This window comes from Vidua macroura, chromosome 9 (genome assembly GCF_024509145.1).
Source record: "Vidua macroura isolate BioBank_ID:100142 chromosome 9, ASM2450914v1, whole genome shotgun sequence".
NCBI lineage: Eukaryota > Metazoa > Chordata > Aves > Passeriformes > Viduidae > Vidua > Vidua macroura.
The window spans coordinates 8,084,734-8,100,095 of record NC_071579.1 but is presented as its reverse complement, the minus strand read 5'-3'; the positions used below and the strand labels follow the sequence as shown (position 1 = coordinate 8,100,095).

Genomic DNA, 15,362 nt, shown 5'->3' with positions numbered 1-15,362 from the left:
TCTAGAGTAAGTATGAAGTAAGAGGGAACAAGTAGAAAGCCATTTAAGGTCACCATACACTGTTTTCATTTGTGGTGTGGTTGGATTGTCTGTCTCATGGTGCTACAGCATGGAACTTCCATGCAGATTCCAAGTCTCTTGTTCCTTCTGTATCCTTTAAAGGCTGATAAATCAATCTATTCAGACAAACAAAGGGGTCATTAATGTAGTGTTTTCCTGTAATGTGGCAATGACTGGCCAAAGCTCTCACAGATATTTTGGTGCTTATCAGTTTTGTTTATGTGCCATAGCAACAGGCCATGGGGAGCATTGGGATACTGCAGAACCACTGGTTTGCTCATTTATGTTGTCCTCTGTGTGTCTGTAGCACCAGAAGTTTATAAAATGTGGTTTTGTATCATGAGAAACTGAGAACGTTTGTTTTGAAGCACATGTAAGCAGCCTACATAGCTACGATTTTCTTCCCTTCTTGCTTTCACATTGTGTGTGATACCAACATGGTGTTACTGCCCAGCAGCCTTGGCCTTGCTGGGATCTAGAGAAAACCTGCAGTGGTTCTCTGGATTGCTGTACCTGTGAGTTTGGGAAGCTCAGCTGGGAGGATGAGACCTTGTTGCCTTTGTTGGTAAGTGTTGTGGGTTTGGTACCACACACTGGCTCTGCACAGAAACTTGCTGGCATCAAGGAATGTGTCTTCTCAGGTGATATATACAACAGAGCACAAGCAGCTGAGGGAATGACAGCAGATACACTGCCTTTGGGTGTTGTGTGACAGCTGCTGACTTGTTAAAGGTTTATTTTTTGATGTGCAAGTGGGACATTCTGCAAAATATTAGGAGAAAATATCATCCGTAAAGTGACATCCAATTTGATTCATCAGAGGGTCTGTCTTGCCTCTTAACGATTGTGAAACTCTCCTGTGTCTGCAGTCAGGAAACCAAGCTGGTGTAGCTCTTGGTTCCTTGAGGGATTCAGTGGGTGCCCTTTTCTCCTGCAGGGAATCATCCAGCATGAGCTGGGACATTGCCCAGGTGTCTGTGTCCGACGAGGGCTTTTACGAGTGCGTGGCCACCAGCACTGCGGGGACAGGACGCGCGCAGACGTTCCTCGATGTGTCAGGTGCGTCCCAGCGTCCTTCTGGGGTGCATTACTTGGGCTCAAACACTTAAGAAAAGCACATGGGGCTAATAAAATACATTCCCAGTTTTAAGTGTATTTTTAATTACTGTGTTTTTTTCCTCACCCATGTCCACAGGTGAGCTGAGGTTTATTCAGCAAACCTGTTTTAAATATCAAAGTTGGTTTGGTTTTAGTTCCCGCTATCAGTTGGACTTGCAGAATAGATCTGACCTGTAGAATCCAAAACCTAAATCTCAGATTTCAACTGTTCTAATTTTTATTTCACTTTGTAGCAATTATATGTTGTCTTGATTGTATATATATGTTATCTGATAGACAAGGAAGTAAGAAAGTTATGTTCAAATTTCTGCTTTTTTACAATACAAAATTCAGTAAATTGTTGGAAATCTCGTCTATTACCTTGAATTTCTTCAAGGTAATAAAAATGAGGAAGTAAAATGAATGAGGTAAAAATAGGGCTAATCACAAAGATAATTTTGAATAAACAGTAGGCTTATTTCTGTCTGTGGGTGGATGGATGAGACCCCTGCCCATACTATAGCAAATTTTGTCACTTAATTTTTCACAGTTGCAATGCAGTGGGAGGGAAAATTAATTTATGGTTTGTAGCAAAAATCTATTCTGTACAGCCTTGTGTTGGTGTTGATCAGATATGAGTCTTGGAGCAAGTGAAAGCTGTTGCTGGTGAGCTGGAAAAACACTGGGGTTGTTAATCTGTGACAGTGAGGAATGGGAAAACTCAGAACAACATTTTCAACTTAGGGTTTCATTTGATGGCTTGAAATTAAAGTTGCCTTGCCTCTTATCTCTTGCAGTAGTTACTCCAGGTGGATTATGAGTCACAGAATCACAAACCAATTCAGGCTGGAGGCACCTTGGGAAGTCACCTAGTCCATTTCACAGCTCAAAGAGAATTAGCTTCCAAGCTTGATTATGTTTTTCAGGGACTTGTCCAATCAGTCTTTGAATGTCCCCAAGGGTGGAGATTTCACAAGTTCATGGGCAGGCTTCAGTGCTTAACTACCCCCACTAGGAAAATATTTTGTATGTCTGGTCAGAATTTCCCCTGCTGCATGTTACGAACAAAGACTCATCTTTCTTTCCCCACTCCTGTGCCCTGAGAACATTCTAATTGTGTATTCCCTAAAACAGCCCTCTCAGTAGCTGAAGAGAGTGGCTCCATAACCCTTCACCTTCCCTCTTCTGGGCAAAGATGTTCCTTTCATTGTACTATGAGCAAGTTCTTAGAAACTGGTGTGATAGCATTGATTTTATGCAAGGCAAAGTTTGTAGAGAAAGAGTCCTCTTGGACCAAGGGATGAATTTGAGGAGAGGAACCCTTTTATTCACACAAAGTACTGAGTAGAAGGGAGCAGTAACATCTGTCCTAACCCAAGTCCTGGTTCCAGAGCACTAGTTTATATTTTAGCCACAAAAATCCTTCAAGCAGAAAGGATATTCCCTGATGCTTGTTTCAGACCATGGCTTGGAGGGCAAGCAATTGTGGGCATAAAGATTCTCAGTCTGGAAGTTGCAACCATTCTCCTCATCAAAGAGAAACGTGAAGGAGAATCCTGACCTTTTTCTTTTGATGTTGGTAGCACTTGAAAGCCAAGAATAATAAGGGGGAAAATCCCACATCCCCTCATTTACAAAGCACAAGAGATGGCCTGGAATTGAGTCACTGTGTAAACATGCCAATTTGTTCTGTTCAGAGCCCTGCAGAGGATTAATGGGAAGGAGATGCTTTGAAATCCTTGTGTACAAATATTTGCAAGAAAATTACTTGAAATTTCTTCTTGAAGCAAAGTAAACAATCTTTTCAAGTGTTCTTGGTTTACCCAGCTGACAGACAGTATAGCACAGATAATCCCTTCTGGCAGCTGTTGTGTGAAAGGTATTGGAGCTGTGCCAACGTTTTCTCATTTCATAGAAAGCGAGCACTTGAGTTTGACTTTTACCCCTATTAAATCTTTAAAATGTCAAACGGCTCGTTAGCTTGTGCAGCACCCTAACTGAAGGGCCAGTGAAGTGCTGGGGGATGGCTGAGTGTGAGCACTGCTGTGGGCAGTGGCTGGGCTAGTCCAAAACTTGTGTTGTCCCACTAGACTGGCAGCCAAAAGATGGGGATTCCAGTCCTGTACTGGCCTCACCTCTCTTTCCCGAGTTTAGGTAACATATTTGACAATAAACCTGTGGAAAGCAGTAGATGACTTATTGTTTCTCCCAAACACCACAAACCTACAAGTCCAGGGGAGAAATTCCATTCAGTAAGCAAGTGTAGCTTTCCCTGACTCTCCTCTGCATGGGTTGAAGTCTATGGATTTGGCAGTGGGGGCGATTGCTGTCAGGACTGTGTTTGTAGGGAGGCAGAGCTGCATACCCAGCACACAGTGCTGTGCAGGGATCCAGCACTGAGCTTGTGAACCTCATCTGAGGCCCCCCAGGAGACCTCGAGGAGGAGGATTTATGGCTGGTTCTGGGCTTAGGAGTAACTTTAACCCTTAATAAATACAGATTTTTTTTTATTCCCTGTTATCCTTGCTTTTTTTTAGATAGTTGTGTTTCAGTGTGTACTGATAAAGATTTGGTCTTGCTCTTACAGCTGTCTCATTTCTGTACAAGCATCCCTCTCAAAGTATTATTTATTGCAGAGTTTTCTTTGTTCAAGAAGCAGTCTGGGGAAAATCAAATGGAATATATGTGATATTTTTGATGGGAATGCATAAAGTAATAAATAATTAATTTTCTTTCTTGAAATGCTGCCTCCTTGATCAGTAATATCTCAAGGACAAGCAGAGTGACTGCTGCTATTTTAACCATCTGTGGTTTCAAAGTTGAATTTCAGTAGAATATTACTGTATCTGCTTTCTTCTGGGAGCATGATAGAACTGTACAGATGGGTTGGGTAGAAAGGAGATAACAAATACTGGGAGTTGCAACATAAAATATGTACAGGAAAAGATAATGAAATTCCCAGAGATTTGATTGGAAGTGAGAGTTGAAGAATGCTGTACATAGCTGCAGGAATTCCTCCTGCCTAGCTGCCAGAGCTCATCCCATGTACCCAGGGACAGCTGGTGTGCAGCAGCACAGCACTGCCCAAGATCACTGTGGGCTCCAAGAGCTGGGGCTGGAACTCCAGGCCCCCCAGGAGCTGGTGCCACTGACATGGGGTTCCTAAACCCCTGGTCTGACTCCAGCAGCTGGCATCCAGTCTACTCATACTGGTCCCCCAGTAACTGGCACTTAATATTTGCAGGGATACAGAGAAGGGTCAGGGACTGAGGTTACCCTGGGAGGCTTAAAGAATTGATTTACTAGTGAGAGAGGACAAGCTGTGCTGGCCAGGCCAGGGCTGGGGCAGACAGACTGATGGTGCTTTTCAGGGGACAGGCCCCTTTTATGCCCCTTCCTGCCTATTCCTGCCTTTTCTCCTCTCTGATTCACTTCCCTGCATATTCCTTCATGAGTTTGGCAGCTGCCCCTCACCCCCACCATAGTAGGGACCTTGGGTTTGTGTCCTTACCAGCTGCACAGCCTGGGCTGGCCCCTCTGAGCAGTGATGCTGGTGACTTCTGGTGCCCTTCAGTCAGGAGGAGGAGGAGTGGCTGTTGGCATTGTGTCTGCTGTCTGTCTGTCAGGGCTGTCTGTATACTGTGTTTATTACCTCCCCTTTTCTTACCCTATTTCATGAGGTCCTTAATCAAATAAGAGTATGGATGCTTTCTCCTTCCACATTTTTGTATAGAATCCATCATGAAAAGAGCTCACTAACGGTGCTAACACTAATGGTGTTAACTTGGTTCCATTGTTGCTGCTGGAAGAATTTCCTACTAACATTTTTTTCCATATACAACCTGTAAAAATCAACTGCATAGCTCAGATGCCACCAGGTGGGGTCACATCTGGGGCAGAGATCAGACTCAGAGGCCTATGGTGGTCCTGTCTCCCTCCCTCCCTCCCTCCTGTTGCTGTCACACTGATCCCTTGTTGGCTGTGCTCAAAAAACACAGAGCTGCCTCTCCTCACATAGGATGTGATTTTTCATCCTACGGGATGTGATAGTTTGGATCTAGACCAGGTGTGCCCTTGTGATGTGAGCTCCTGGCAGGTAGCTCAGCATCAGAGAATGAGGCTGCTGCCCTTGGTTCTGTTTGTGGCTTCAGAATGGGAGATGAAACCAAATATTAAACCTGAATTATTAAATAATGCAATTAAATATATTCTTTCACCCTTAACCTATTAGATGAATAATTAAATATTTAAATATTGCAACTCTCTTTGTTCTGTAATGTGCCTAGAGTTGCTTATCAGGAATGCACAAATGCTGAGAGGTCGCCGACATGTGTCTCACGCCGCTGTTCTCCGTTCCCGCAGAGCCCCCGCCCATGCTGCAGGTGCCCGCCAACGTGACGGTGGTGCCCGGGGCCGGGGCGGTGCTGAGCTGCCTGGTGCTGAGCGCGGGGCGCTACAACCTCACCTGGCAGCGGCTCGGGCGCGACGCGCGCCTGCAGGACCCGCTGCGGCTCCGCGTCCTGGCCAACCTGTCCCTGGAGGTGAGGCCGGCCCGGCTGTCGGACGCGGGCAGCTACAGCTGCACGGCTGCCAACGAGGGCGGATCCGCCACGGCTTCTGTCTTCCTCACCGTGCAAGGTAAGGACGGGATACCCGCGGCTCGCTCGGCAGGGCTCCTGTTGGAACAGGCTGCCCACAGCCTTGGACAGGCCCATCCCTGGAAGTGTCCAAGGCTGAACGGAGCTCAGAGCGACCCGGGATGGTGGAACGTGTCCCAGCCCATGGCAGGGGGTGGAACGAGAGGGGCTTTAATATCCCTTCCAACCCAAACCATCGTGTTTCGTGAAAAATCAGTCAAAACTAAAAAAAGCAGCATGAGCAAGACCAAACAAATCTAGGTCTGGGCTTTTGCTGTATACCAGGAACAAATTTAAAAGTAAAAAAAAAAAGTATAAATGCAATAATTGGTATTGGAGCAAATATTTTTAAACTTTTGAAGTACTGCAGGATGTTTTTTTTCTATTTGCCTTGATTGTGTGGAGGTTCCAGCCTTGGCTCTTTGGTGCCTGTCTATGTGTGACGAGAGACAGAACTCAAAATCATTGAGAAAGAAAATTATTGTCACTTGTAGGTGATTCCAACAGATTTCTGCTTGTGATGCTGCTGGGCCATGTTCTGTGCAGAGGGGGGTACCATCATTAATTAACTTTTTTGATCTAATTCTAGTAATCTGTTAGTTAATAGAAAATTTAGAATTATGAATGGAATAGCTTGACCTGAGGTGCTCCAAAACAGAGGTCAAAAGTGGAGTTGTAAAAGTTATTAAAGGGATGTTGTTTTTCCTATATTTGTTACCAAGGTAGAATGAGTAGGTGTGGAACCACTTGTGTAGGGCCTAGTACAAAATACAGCAGAATGAAGTGTGGTTTTTCAATGTCTGTTTGAATTACCCTTAGATTGCTACAGCAGAGTTATAATTTAATTTCTAACTAACTTTGATTTCTCTAAGCAAAATTTTTAACAAAGCTGGAAGGAAAAAAGTAATGAAAAAACCTCAACCCCCATGCATTTGGAAAACCTAGTTTTGAATTGTACAGAATTTTTCCATCAAAACACTCATTCAAGCATGTCAAAGGTATCAAGAGAAGTGCCTCTCTCCCTCGTTCATCTCTTCCTGGGATTTAGGTTTTCCTCCCTAATGTCTGTAGCTCAGCTGGCAGCTTTAATACACCAACCAAATTGCTCTGGTGTTTTTTTCCTACTAACTCTAACAGAGTTTTACTGCTGCCACAACAGAATATTAAGTTTCAAATCCCTTATATATGTGGAATGATTGTATCAAATGGTTGGGAATTACATTTTGGCTGGTACTGCTAACAGCTTTCAAACATGTTTGAGAGAACCCTCTTGGGCAGCTCGGACAGCCTTAGCTGAGAGTCTGAGTTCAGTTTTCTTTTTTTTTTTTTTTTTTTGTAAAGGATGCTTAGAACAGAATAAATACATAGGAAACACTAAGTTGAAGCTGAATTCAGCTTTCTGCAGTAGTGCCTGCCTCTTTTGTTTGGAAAAAGTAATCAACTGCCAGCTTTCCTAATGGCTACATGCAGAAGCTGAATGGTATCTGAAGAGTTTGCAAGTACTGTTACTTGTGATCATTTTAATTTGTCTGGAAAAAATGATTTCCATCAGATTTCTGGGGCTACTCAGTGTGTGATTGTTATGTACAGCTTGCAGTGCTTGTTAGGACCTGGAATGGTTTTCAAAAAACAGTTTTTATTTGGCAGTAAAGAGTAAAGGGTGGCCATATGCAAGAGCTACAGCTTTATGGGCTTGTCATTATTAACATGCCAAAGAGGGAAATTTGAGGTCTTGTTAATTGATGGAGATGGGTCCATGTTTTGTGTAAGTTACTCAGAATGTCAAATTAAATTCATCCTGAAGCCCTTTATTATTGTTGGACCAGCTCCATGTAGCTCGCTGAATTTCAGATCATAAGAGAATAAACACTGCTTTCATCCCCATTTTCTCTCTGGGGGTGAGTTAAGGCAGAGAACAAATGCTGGTGGCTCTAAAAATTACCCAGCATCTGCTTTTCCTGCTGAAGGGTGTTGTAGTAAACCCTTGTTTTGAAAGTGTTAGGGTTAATGGAGCCTTCGTGGGGCTGACTTTGTGTCCCAGTTGTGTGCTCTGTGCTCAGGAGAACACACTGTCCCCATCCTCACTGCTCCCCACGACCAGGACACAGGTAGGGCACAGCCCTCTGTGAAACTTGGGCCTCTCTGTGGGCTGGGGTACTGCCCAGAGCAATCTGGAAGGTCCTGGAATATAGTTTGATAACTCCTAAGGAGTCTTGATGCCCATTGAGTGCTAGGACTAAACAGTATGTGCTCAAATTTGGAGTTGTGCAAGAGTGGCTATGTAGTGTGAGTTGCTCAAGTCCTCCCATCAGATTGGTCTTGTATGGAAACACAAATGAATTTATGAGGGGATTCCTTACTTTTTCAGGTGCCTAGAGGACTATGTTGCAGCTGTGTGAGGCTAGAGATTGGCCAGGAATGTGAAACATTGGTAATCCTATGTATTTTTCAATATGTTTCTCACTGATGACTGGAATTCCATGAACATTTAAACCTTTTCTTTCTGGTTTTGTAACAGCCTTCTAGGTGAAATATGAATTTGCTATTTGCATATTTTTTAGGCTCAATTAATATAGCATATGGTGGAAGATTGATGTTTTGTTTGTGGTGTTTTTCATTAACATATCTCAGTAATACTGATTTTGGGGGGGAATGTAGGAATTTGAGTGCTTTTTTAAAATAGAAACAGTGTGCATGGTGAAGAGATTGATTTGTGGTGGCTTTTTGTTTTCTTCCCCTTGAAGAATTTCAACTACACCATTAATCCCCAGAAATTTGGGTGATGCTAAACGTGATTTTATGGTACTCTTGGTTTTTCATGTGTTCTGATGTAAGAGCAGACAAGGAAGGGATTATCTGGATTATTGCAAATTTCTTTTCCCTCTACAGCACAGCTGTGTAATGGGGAGAGACTTTGGCTTGTGTTTGGTATTAGCAGAGATGTTTTCAGTTAGTAATCTGGGCATATGATGAATTCCAGCATTGGGTTAACAAGCAGGCAAATCAGCATTCTGCTCAGGTGCATCTTTCTATCTGAATGTATAGATGGAATAAAATCATACATACAGTAGTTACTGTTCTGTCCACACCATGGTGGGTTTCCTTCACCTTATTATTTAAAATGTTCAAGTGCCTGTGTGGTATCACCCTCACAAGCTGAAAGGCACTTTCAGCACCTGCTTGCAGGGAGCACTGTTAAACAATGCAGTGTCCAGCCACACCTACAGGAAATAAGCAGATTTATTATGTGTTCCACCTGCCCACATGAGAAATCAAATGTCTGTTTGCCTTTGGGCGTGGAAGAATTGTCATTGCTGTAGTAAGAGGTGTGCAAATGCTGTTTGGCCAAGCCCAGGGGTAACAGGAGTTGCTCTCTGAACAGCTGCCTTAGGTGTGCAGTGGGGGAGAGTGGGTCCCTGTGCTGCCTGGGGGGCATTCACCTGGGGGACTGCTGGGGGCACTTCCCAGTGCCCAGAACTTGAATACAGCTAAAAATAAAAGAATAGCCCAGGAGACAGCATGTGTGACTTGGCTCAACAAAGCAACACTGATACTCAAATAGAGGAGCAGAAGCTAGATCTGGATGAACACAGTGGGGCTTTCAGCATGAATGTGCTCATATCTGGAAGAATTCCAGGGAAGAGACTGCTCAGATGGATAAAAGGAGAATTACCTTCTTGGCATAACTCTGAATTTTTTCTGCTCTTTTTCTGAAAAGATACAATACAGAAATAAACATCCTGGTCTTTCAGATCTCTCTCTAATTGATGGTGTGAATATTGTTCACTTAGATCTGTGGATATGCACTGTGATAATGGGCAGAGAGGAACTGGTTATGCTGCTCTGAGAACTTTAAACACTGTGAAAATGGGGAAGGGAATAAAACTGAAGTATTTCTGCTTCAGTTGCTATTTCAAATTTGAAGTTCATTAAATGCAAGGTTTCTGTGCTGAAGAATGAAAAGCAGTTTAGGGCCTTCTGTTCTTCTCTCTAGGCTGTTCTTTGGAGCTATCTGGGGTTTGGATCTATCTGGTCTAGTGGAAGGTGTCCCTGCACATGGCAGGGGATAGAGTAAATAATCTTCAAGGTCCCTTCCAACCCAAACCATTCTGTGATTCTGTTTCTTTGCTAGCAACATGTGGTGCCCCTCTGCAGACTACCAGGATAAGGGGTGCTACAGGACAGCACACCCTGCACCTTGGTGGGACTGCGAAGGGATTGGGAAGTGGATAACTGGGAATTTGGTAGCTGAATAAGGCAAGATCATGTGTGATCTTTTTTTAATTAGGTTCCCTTAGTTGATGCCAGAAAAAACAGATGAATGTGTCTGGCTGATTGATTCTGAAGGCTTCTTTTTGTTTATCGCTCTTGATATTTTGATCTGTCTTCATGCTATACAACTCTGGTCTCAGCTTGCTGTCCAAACAGGAACCTTTTTCGCAACTTTTCTGTTTATATTCTTCTGCACATCTTTAATTTGGCTTGTGAATAATTGAATATTAATTCATAGAATCCTAGAATGTACCATAAAGCCCATCTCATTCCTTGGGCAGGGACAACTTCCACTAGCCCAGGTTGCTGCAAGCCCCATCCAGCCTGGCCTTGGACACTTCCAGGGATCCAGGGGCAGCCACAACTTCTCTGGGCACCTTGTGCCAGGGCCTCACCACCCTCACAGGGAACAATTCCTTCCTGTATCCCATCTGACCCTGCCCTCTGTCAGTAGGAAGCCATTCCCCTTTTTCCTGTCCCTCCATCCCTTGTCTCAAGTCCCTCTCTGGCTCTCTTGGAGCCTCTTCAGGCACTGGAAGGGACCCGAGGTCTCCCGGGAGGCTTGTCTTCTCCACGTGAACACCCCCAGCTCTCCCAGGCTGGCTTCAGAGCAGAGGAGCTCCAGCCCTGGCAGCATCTCCATGGCCTTCTCTGGATTTGTTCCATTAGCTCCATGGCCTTCTGATGCTGGAGGCCCAGAGCTGGAGGCAGCTCTCCAGGTGGGGTCTCTTGAGAAGCCTTACACATGATCTGTGTTGTTTAAAAGGTTTCATTGTGCAGCCCTGAATGAGATGGACACTGTAAGGAGCTTGTGCTTCTCCTTTCATCTATAAATCTTCACCTCTGAGATACGGAGAACAAAGCAAAGGAAATTAAATGGACAACAAGAAAGCCCCTCTGTGTGCCTGCCTGGTCCCTGGCATTTGGGCAAAAAAACAAGAGGGTTAATTGGTGGCAAATGGGGCCTCACTGATTTTGGTCAATATCTTGATTATTACAGCTGTGTATATTGACTTTTTTTCTAATAATTTTATTACAAATATAAGTTAAAATTTCTTTCATCTTCTGCTTATCTGTTAATACCATGTGAAAATACTGGCATGGACAGTAGTGTGTTGCCAAAGCATGATGTGTAATTGTCATCAGAGCCAGTTTCCTAATCCCAGCAGGAGAGGAGACCTTCCCATGAGCAGAGCATGCAGAATACCCCCAGCATCTCTTGTCTGGATTTCAAACCAAGTAAAAATAGCTGAGCCAGCTGTGCACATCATGAATCACTTGAATCACAAGTTCTGTAGCTTGGAGCCATTTCTGGCCCCTTCCTGCCCACTTGTGCCATGTGCTGGCTCTTAAACACACTGTTCCTTAGCAGCCACTGAAATGTGTCAAGTGTCACCTGGGCCAGGGGGATGGGGTAGTTCCTGCTGGAGCTGAGAAAGAAGGGCTGTGCAGAGCAGCCCTAGATGTGAGGTACCTCTGTGTTCCATGTGTTCAGCCTCTTGGGCTCTCATGAACAGGGGAGTTGGACTTAGGCTTTTGTCCTGTGGTTTGTCCAGGAATTCATAAATACAGAGTGGTGAGCAAAAGACAAAGCTCCCAAGATGAAGATTGGTACTACTTATTTCATAGCAGTCAGTTTCATGTGTCAACTATCTTTAACCATGGGTGTGGATCTTCTTCTTGCCACTGTAAGACAAAGTCACACATACCACAGAAAGTGTCTGTTGCCCAAATGAACTGCTTTGGTGGTAATTTTTTTCTGAGGAAACCTGTCTAAGGATTACGGAATCACAGGATGGTTTGTGTTGGAAACACCTTAAAGCTCATTCAGTGCCACCCTCTGCCATGGGCAGGGAGACTTTCCACTTCCCCAGGTTGCTCTAAGCCCTGTCTAAGCTGGCCTTGGACACTTCCAGGGATGGGGAGTCCACAACCTCTCTGGATTAAAAATGAATGGATTCTATTGAGTTCACCAATTGCTTTTCTAGTGAAAACACCCCTGAAATCCATAACAACCTTTACAATTGTTAACACTGCAGATTCACTTCTCCTCCACTTGTGTGTCTGCACATATATTTGTGACTTTCATTCTTATCCCTCAGGTTACATTCTGACAATTGACCCACCTGAAGGTTTGTGGGCTTTAGAGTCCAGTAGTCTGAATAAATTTCTTAGAATCAAAGAATGGTGTGTGTTGGAAGGGAACCTTAAAGCTCAGTTTGTTCTGACCCCTGTCATGGGCAGGAACACCTTCCATGTTGCTCATTGTCTGGTGTTTGTCAAAATAGACTCTGTTGCTGCTTTTTTAACCCCACCTCAGGAAGCCCAATACCTGAATTCTGACCTAATTCCCCTTATAAAGGTGGTTTAGTCTGAGACTCTATGACTGTGCCAGTGAAAACAAGTGGGCTCTGACCTTCATTTGGTTGCTTTCTCACCATGGACCTATTTGAAAATGGGAATGAAGTTCTTATAACCTGTGCTTTCTAACAAGACATTTTTAATTGCTGTTTTTAATTTCTTTTGGTAGAACCTCCAAGGCTTATAATTTCACCCAAGAACCAGACTTTTACAGAAGGTTCTGAAGTGTCCATCAGGTGTTCTGCCACGGGTTACCCAAAGCCAACGGTTGTGTGGACACTCAACGATATGTTTATCATTGGCTCCAGCAGGTGGGACTTGAAGTTGTCTCCATTTATTTTAATATCATATGTGAGAAAGAAGGCTTGAATAGTGCCAAAATATTCTACTACTTCAACAGGAGTCTGTGAGTTTTGGAAATAGTACCTCAGTCTTTATGTCAATAACTCTTTAATTGCAATTACCTCATCTCTAACCGAGAAGCACTTTAGTTCTCTTCTCCAGTTTTTTTTACAAGATTAATTTATGTACTTTTCACAAAATGTAGTGCTAGATATAATAATACTAATAATGTCTATAATGAGGGAAAAAAACCCAGAAGCACCTATTTATGAACCATCTGCTCATGCTGCTGTGGCTGCTTGGAATGTGGATATAACCATTGTTCTTTCTAATCATTTTGCTTGGTCCCTTGTGTATTCCCAGGTACAGAATGACCCCAGAAGGCACCTTAATCATAAGAAAGGCAATTCCCAGAGATGCAGGAATTTATGGTTGTTTGGCAAGTAACTCAGCTGGGACAGAGAAACAGACATCCACCCTCACATACATCGGTAAGTGAGAAAAATGTTATATTAAAATTTTAAAAATAAGCTAATTCATCATCAGGGAGGAGGAGGAGCTGTTAAAATGAGTAGAACCCTGCAGAATATACTGGTAGAAATTTCAAAAACCTCAGAAGATATGTTGAACAGCTCACAAATGTCCCTTTTGTTTTCTGTTCAAACCTCAGTAGTATTGTTAGATAGTATTTGGACTAAAAAGAAAGCTTTTTAGATTAAGAAACCTTTTTAGGTTAAAAAAACCCTCTAAAATAGGGTCTTACTATGGGTTAGACTGGGAAACCTGAGTGAGTCCTTTAGAGCAGAAATTGTGTTTCTGTATCAAAATGCTGTGTCAAGATATTGATAGCAGAGTATTAAACTGTTTTATGACCAACACCTGGCTGGAGGAGGAGAATGATTTTGTGTTTGTACTTTCTGCATGGTGAAACTTTTCTGATTTTGTCCTTTTATTTCATGTACATTCTGCATATGATTCAGGTGCTCTGGACCAGACTTTACTTTTTCCTTGTTTCCCAGTGTTTATCTTCCACTTTTAGGTCTGTTTGACTTCTAATGCAAACATTCTTCCATATAACAAGAGCAAATGAGAGTCTTTCATGGTTTATATTTTAAAAATTACCTGTAATTTGGGTGAAGAGCTCATTTTTTTCTGTCTTGTTACTTTTTAGAGGGCCCAACATTGACCGTAGTTCAGAGTGAAATTCTGGTTGGTCTTGGAGACACGACTGTTATGGAGTGTAAAACAACTGGAATCCCACCCCCTCAAGTGAAATGGTTTAAAGGTGTGCTCATTGCTTGGTTATTGAGTCGTTTATTTAGTAGCAATATTCTGAACAATGATCGGGGAGTGGCTTCATTTCTCTCAAGAGCAATATGTTGTATTCAACCAGTGACAGACCTGTGAATTTCTCTAAATCTAGAAGAAATGGCATTGACCTCCAGGGCATAAATTCTTGCTTCTATTTAAATATAGTGAATTAACACACTGTAGTGTAGGTAATAATGAGAGTAAAACAAAGCTGAGCCTCCTGCCTGCTTTTACATAAGGTTCATTCTTTCAGAAAATGTTTAGCTTTATGGTACAAAAATCACAAAACATGTTTCTGTAGCCTTTATTGTTCTGTTTTCATGTAGCCTCTAATTAGGAAAGGAGAAATACAGCCTGACATACTGTCCTAATGCTAATCTCTGCCCAGAGATACTTGGGTTTGTGTTTGCCTTGTAGAACCAATAAATAAAAAAGGATGTATTCAATGTAGTAATGAACTTCTCTTGGTTGAGTGGGAGTCAGAGTTCTCATCTGCTGAGTTCATACAGCTATGTTGTGAGCTAACTCAAACTTGGACACTGTTTTGTTGGGATAATTTTGATAAATATAGGTATATATTTGATATAAATAGTTATACTGCCTTTTTCTGTCTGGACTTAGGTGACTTAGAGTTGAGGGCATCAGCATTTCTTGTTATTGATATTCACCGGGGTCTTCTGAAGATCCAGGAAACACAAGACCTGGATGCTGGTGACTACACGTGCGTGGCCACCAACGAGGCAGGGAGAGCTGCTGGCAAGATAACTCTGGATGTTGGCTGTAAGTAGTTAAAACCTGCATGGGGCACACTCAGATGGCTGAGTTTCTGTACTGGTCAGGGAGTGGTGCCTTGGCTCCCCGAATCTTTCTAGCAGATCTATGTGTGTGCTGGGAACACCTTTTGGTGGTGTTGGTTAAGCAGTTTCCTTGTCCTGTTTGGACTCCAGCTTGGAGTCACTGAATGGTTTGGGTTGGAAGGGACCTTAAAGCCCATCTGTTTCCAGACTAGCCTTACTTCTTTTGCAAAGTATAAAAGTTATAGGGAGGAAGAGAGGCACAGGCGGAGGAAGCTGTTCAAACCGCAACCTAACAAAATTCTCAAATAGAGAACTAATTACAGAAACTTGAGTTACTATGTGAGGTTATTGTAATTTAGCCCTTCCTCTCCTCCTTTCCTGATTCTTTCCATCTGCCTGTGGCCTGACACATTGCATCCTGTTAAATATTCCTGTCAGGCACATCTGCTTTCTGAACGCATGGCACTGCTTGCAGAAGACAAGG

The 15,362-nt window shown here is 43.1% G+C and overlaps 1 protein-coding gene across 1 annotated transcript in view; it reads left to right on the top strand.

The window, feature by feature from the left end:
• HMCN1 (hemicentin 1) overlaps positions 1-15,362 on the top strand; it is a 166,716-nt gene that overhangs the window by 51,352 nt on the left and 100,002 nt on the right. The window contains exons 10-15 of the mRNA XM_053985174.1: positions 998-1,119; positions 5,521-5,796; positions 12,598-12,739; positions 13,134-13,261; positions 13,942-14,055; positions 14,703-14,861. Of these exons, the coding sequence (XP_053841149.1) occupies positions 998-1,119; positions 5,521-5,796; positions 12,598-12,739; positions 13,134-13,261; positions 13,942-14,055; positions 14,703-14,861 (941 nt within the window). The remainder of the gene's footprint in view (positions 1-997; positions 1,120-5,520; positions 5,797-12,597; positions 12,740-13,133; positions 13,262-13,941; positions 14,056-14,702; positions 14,862-15,362) is intronic.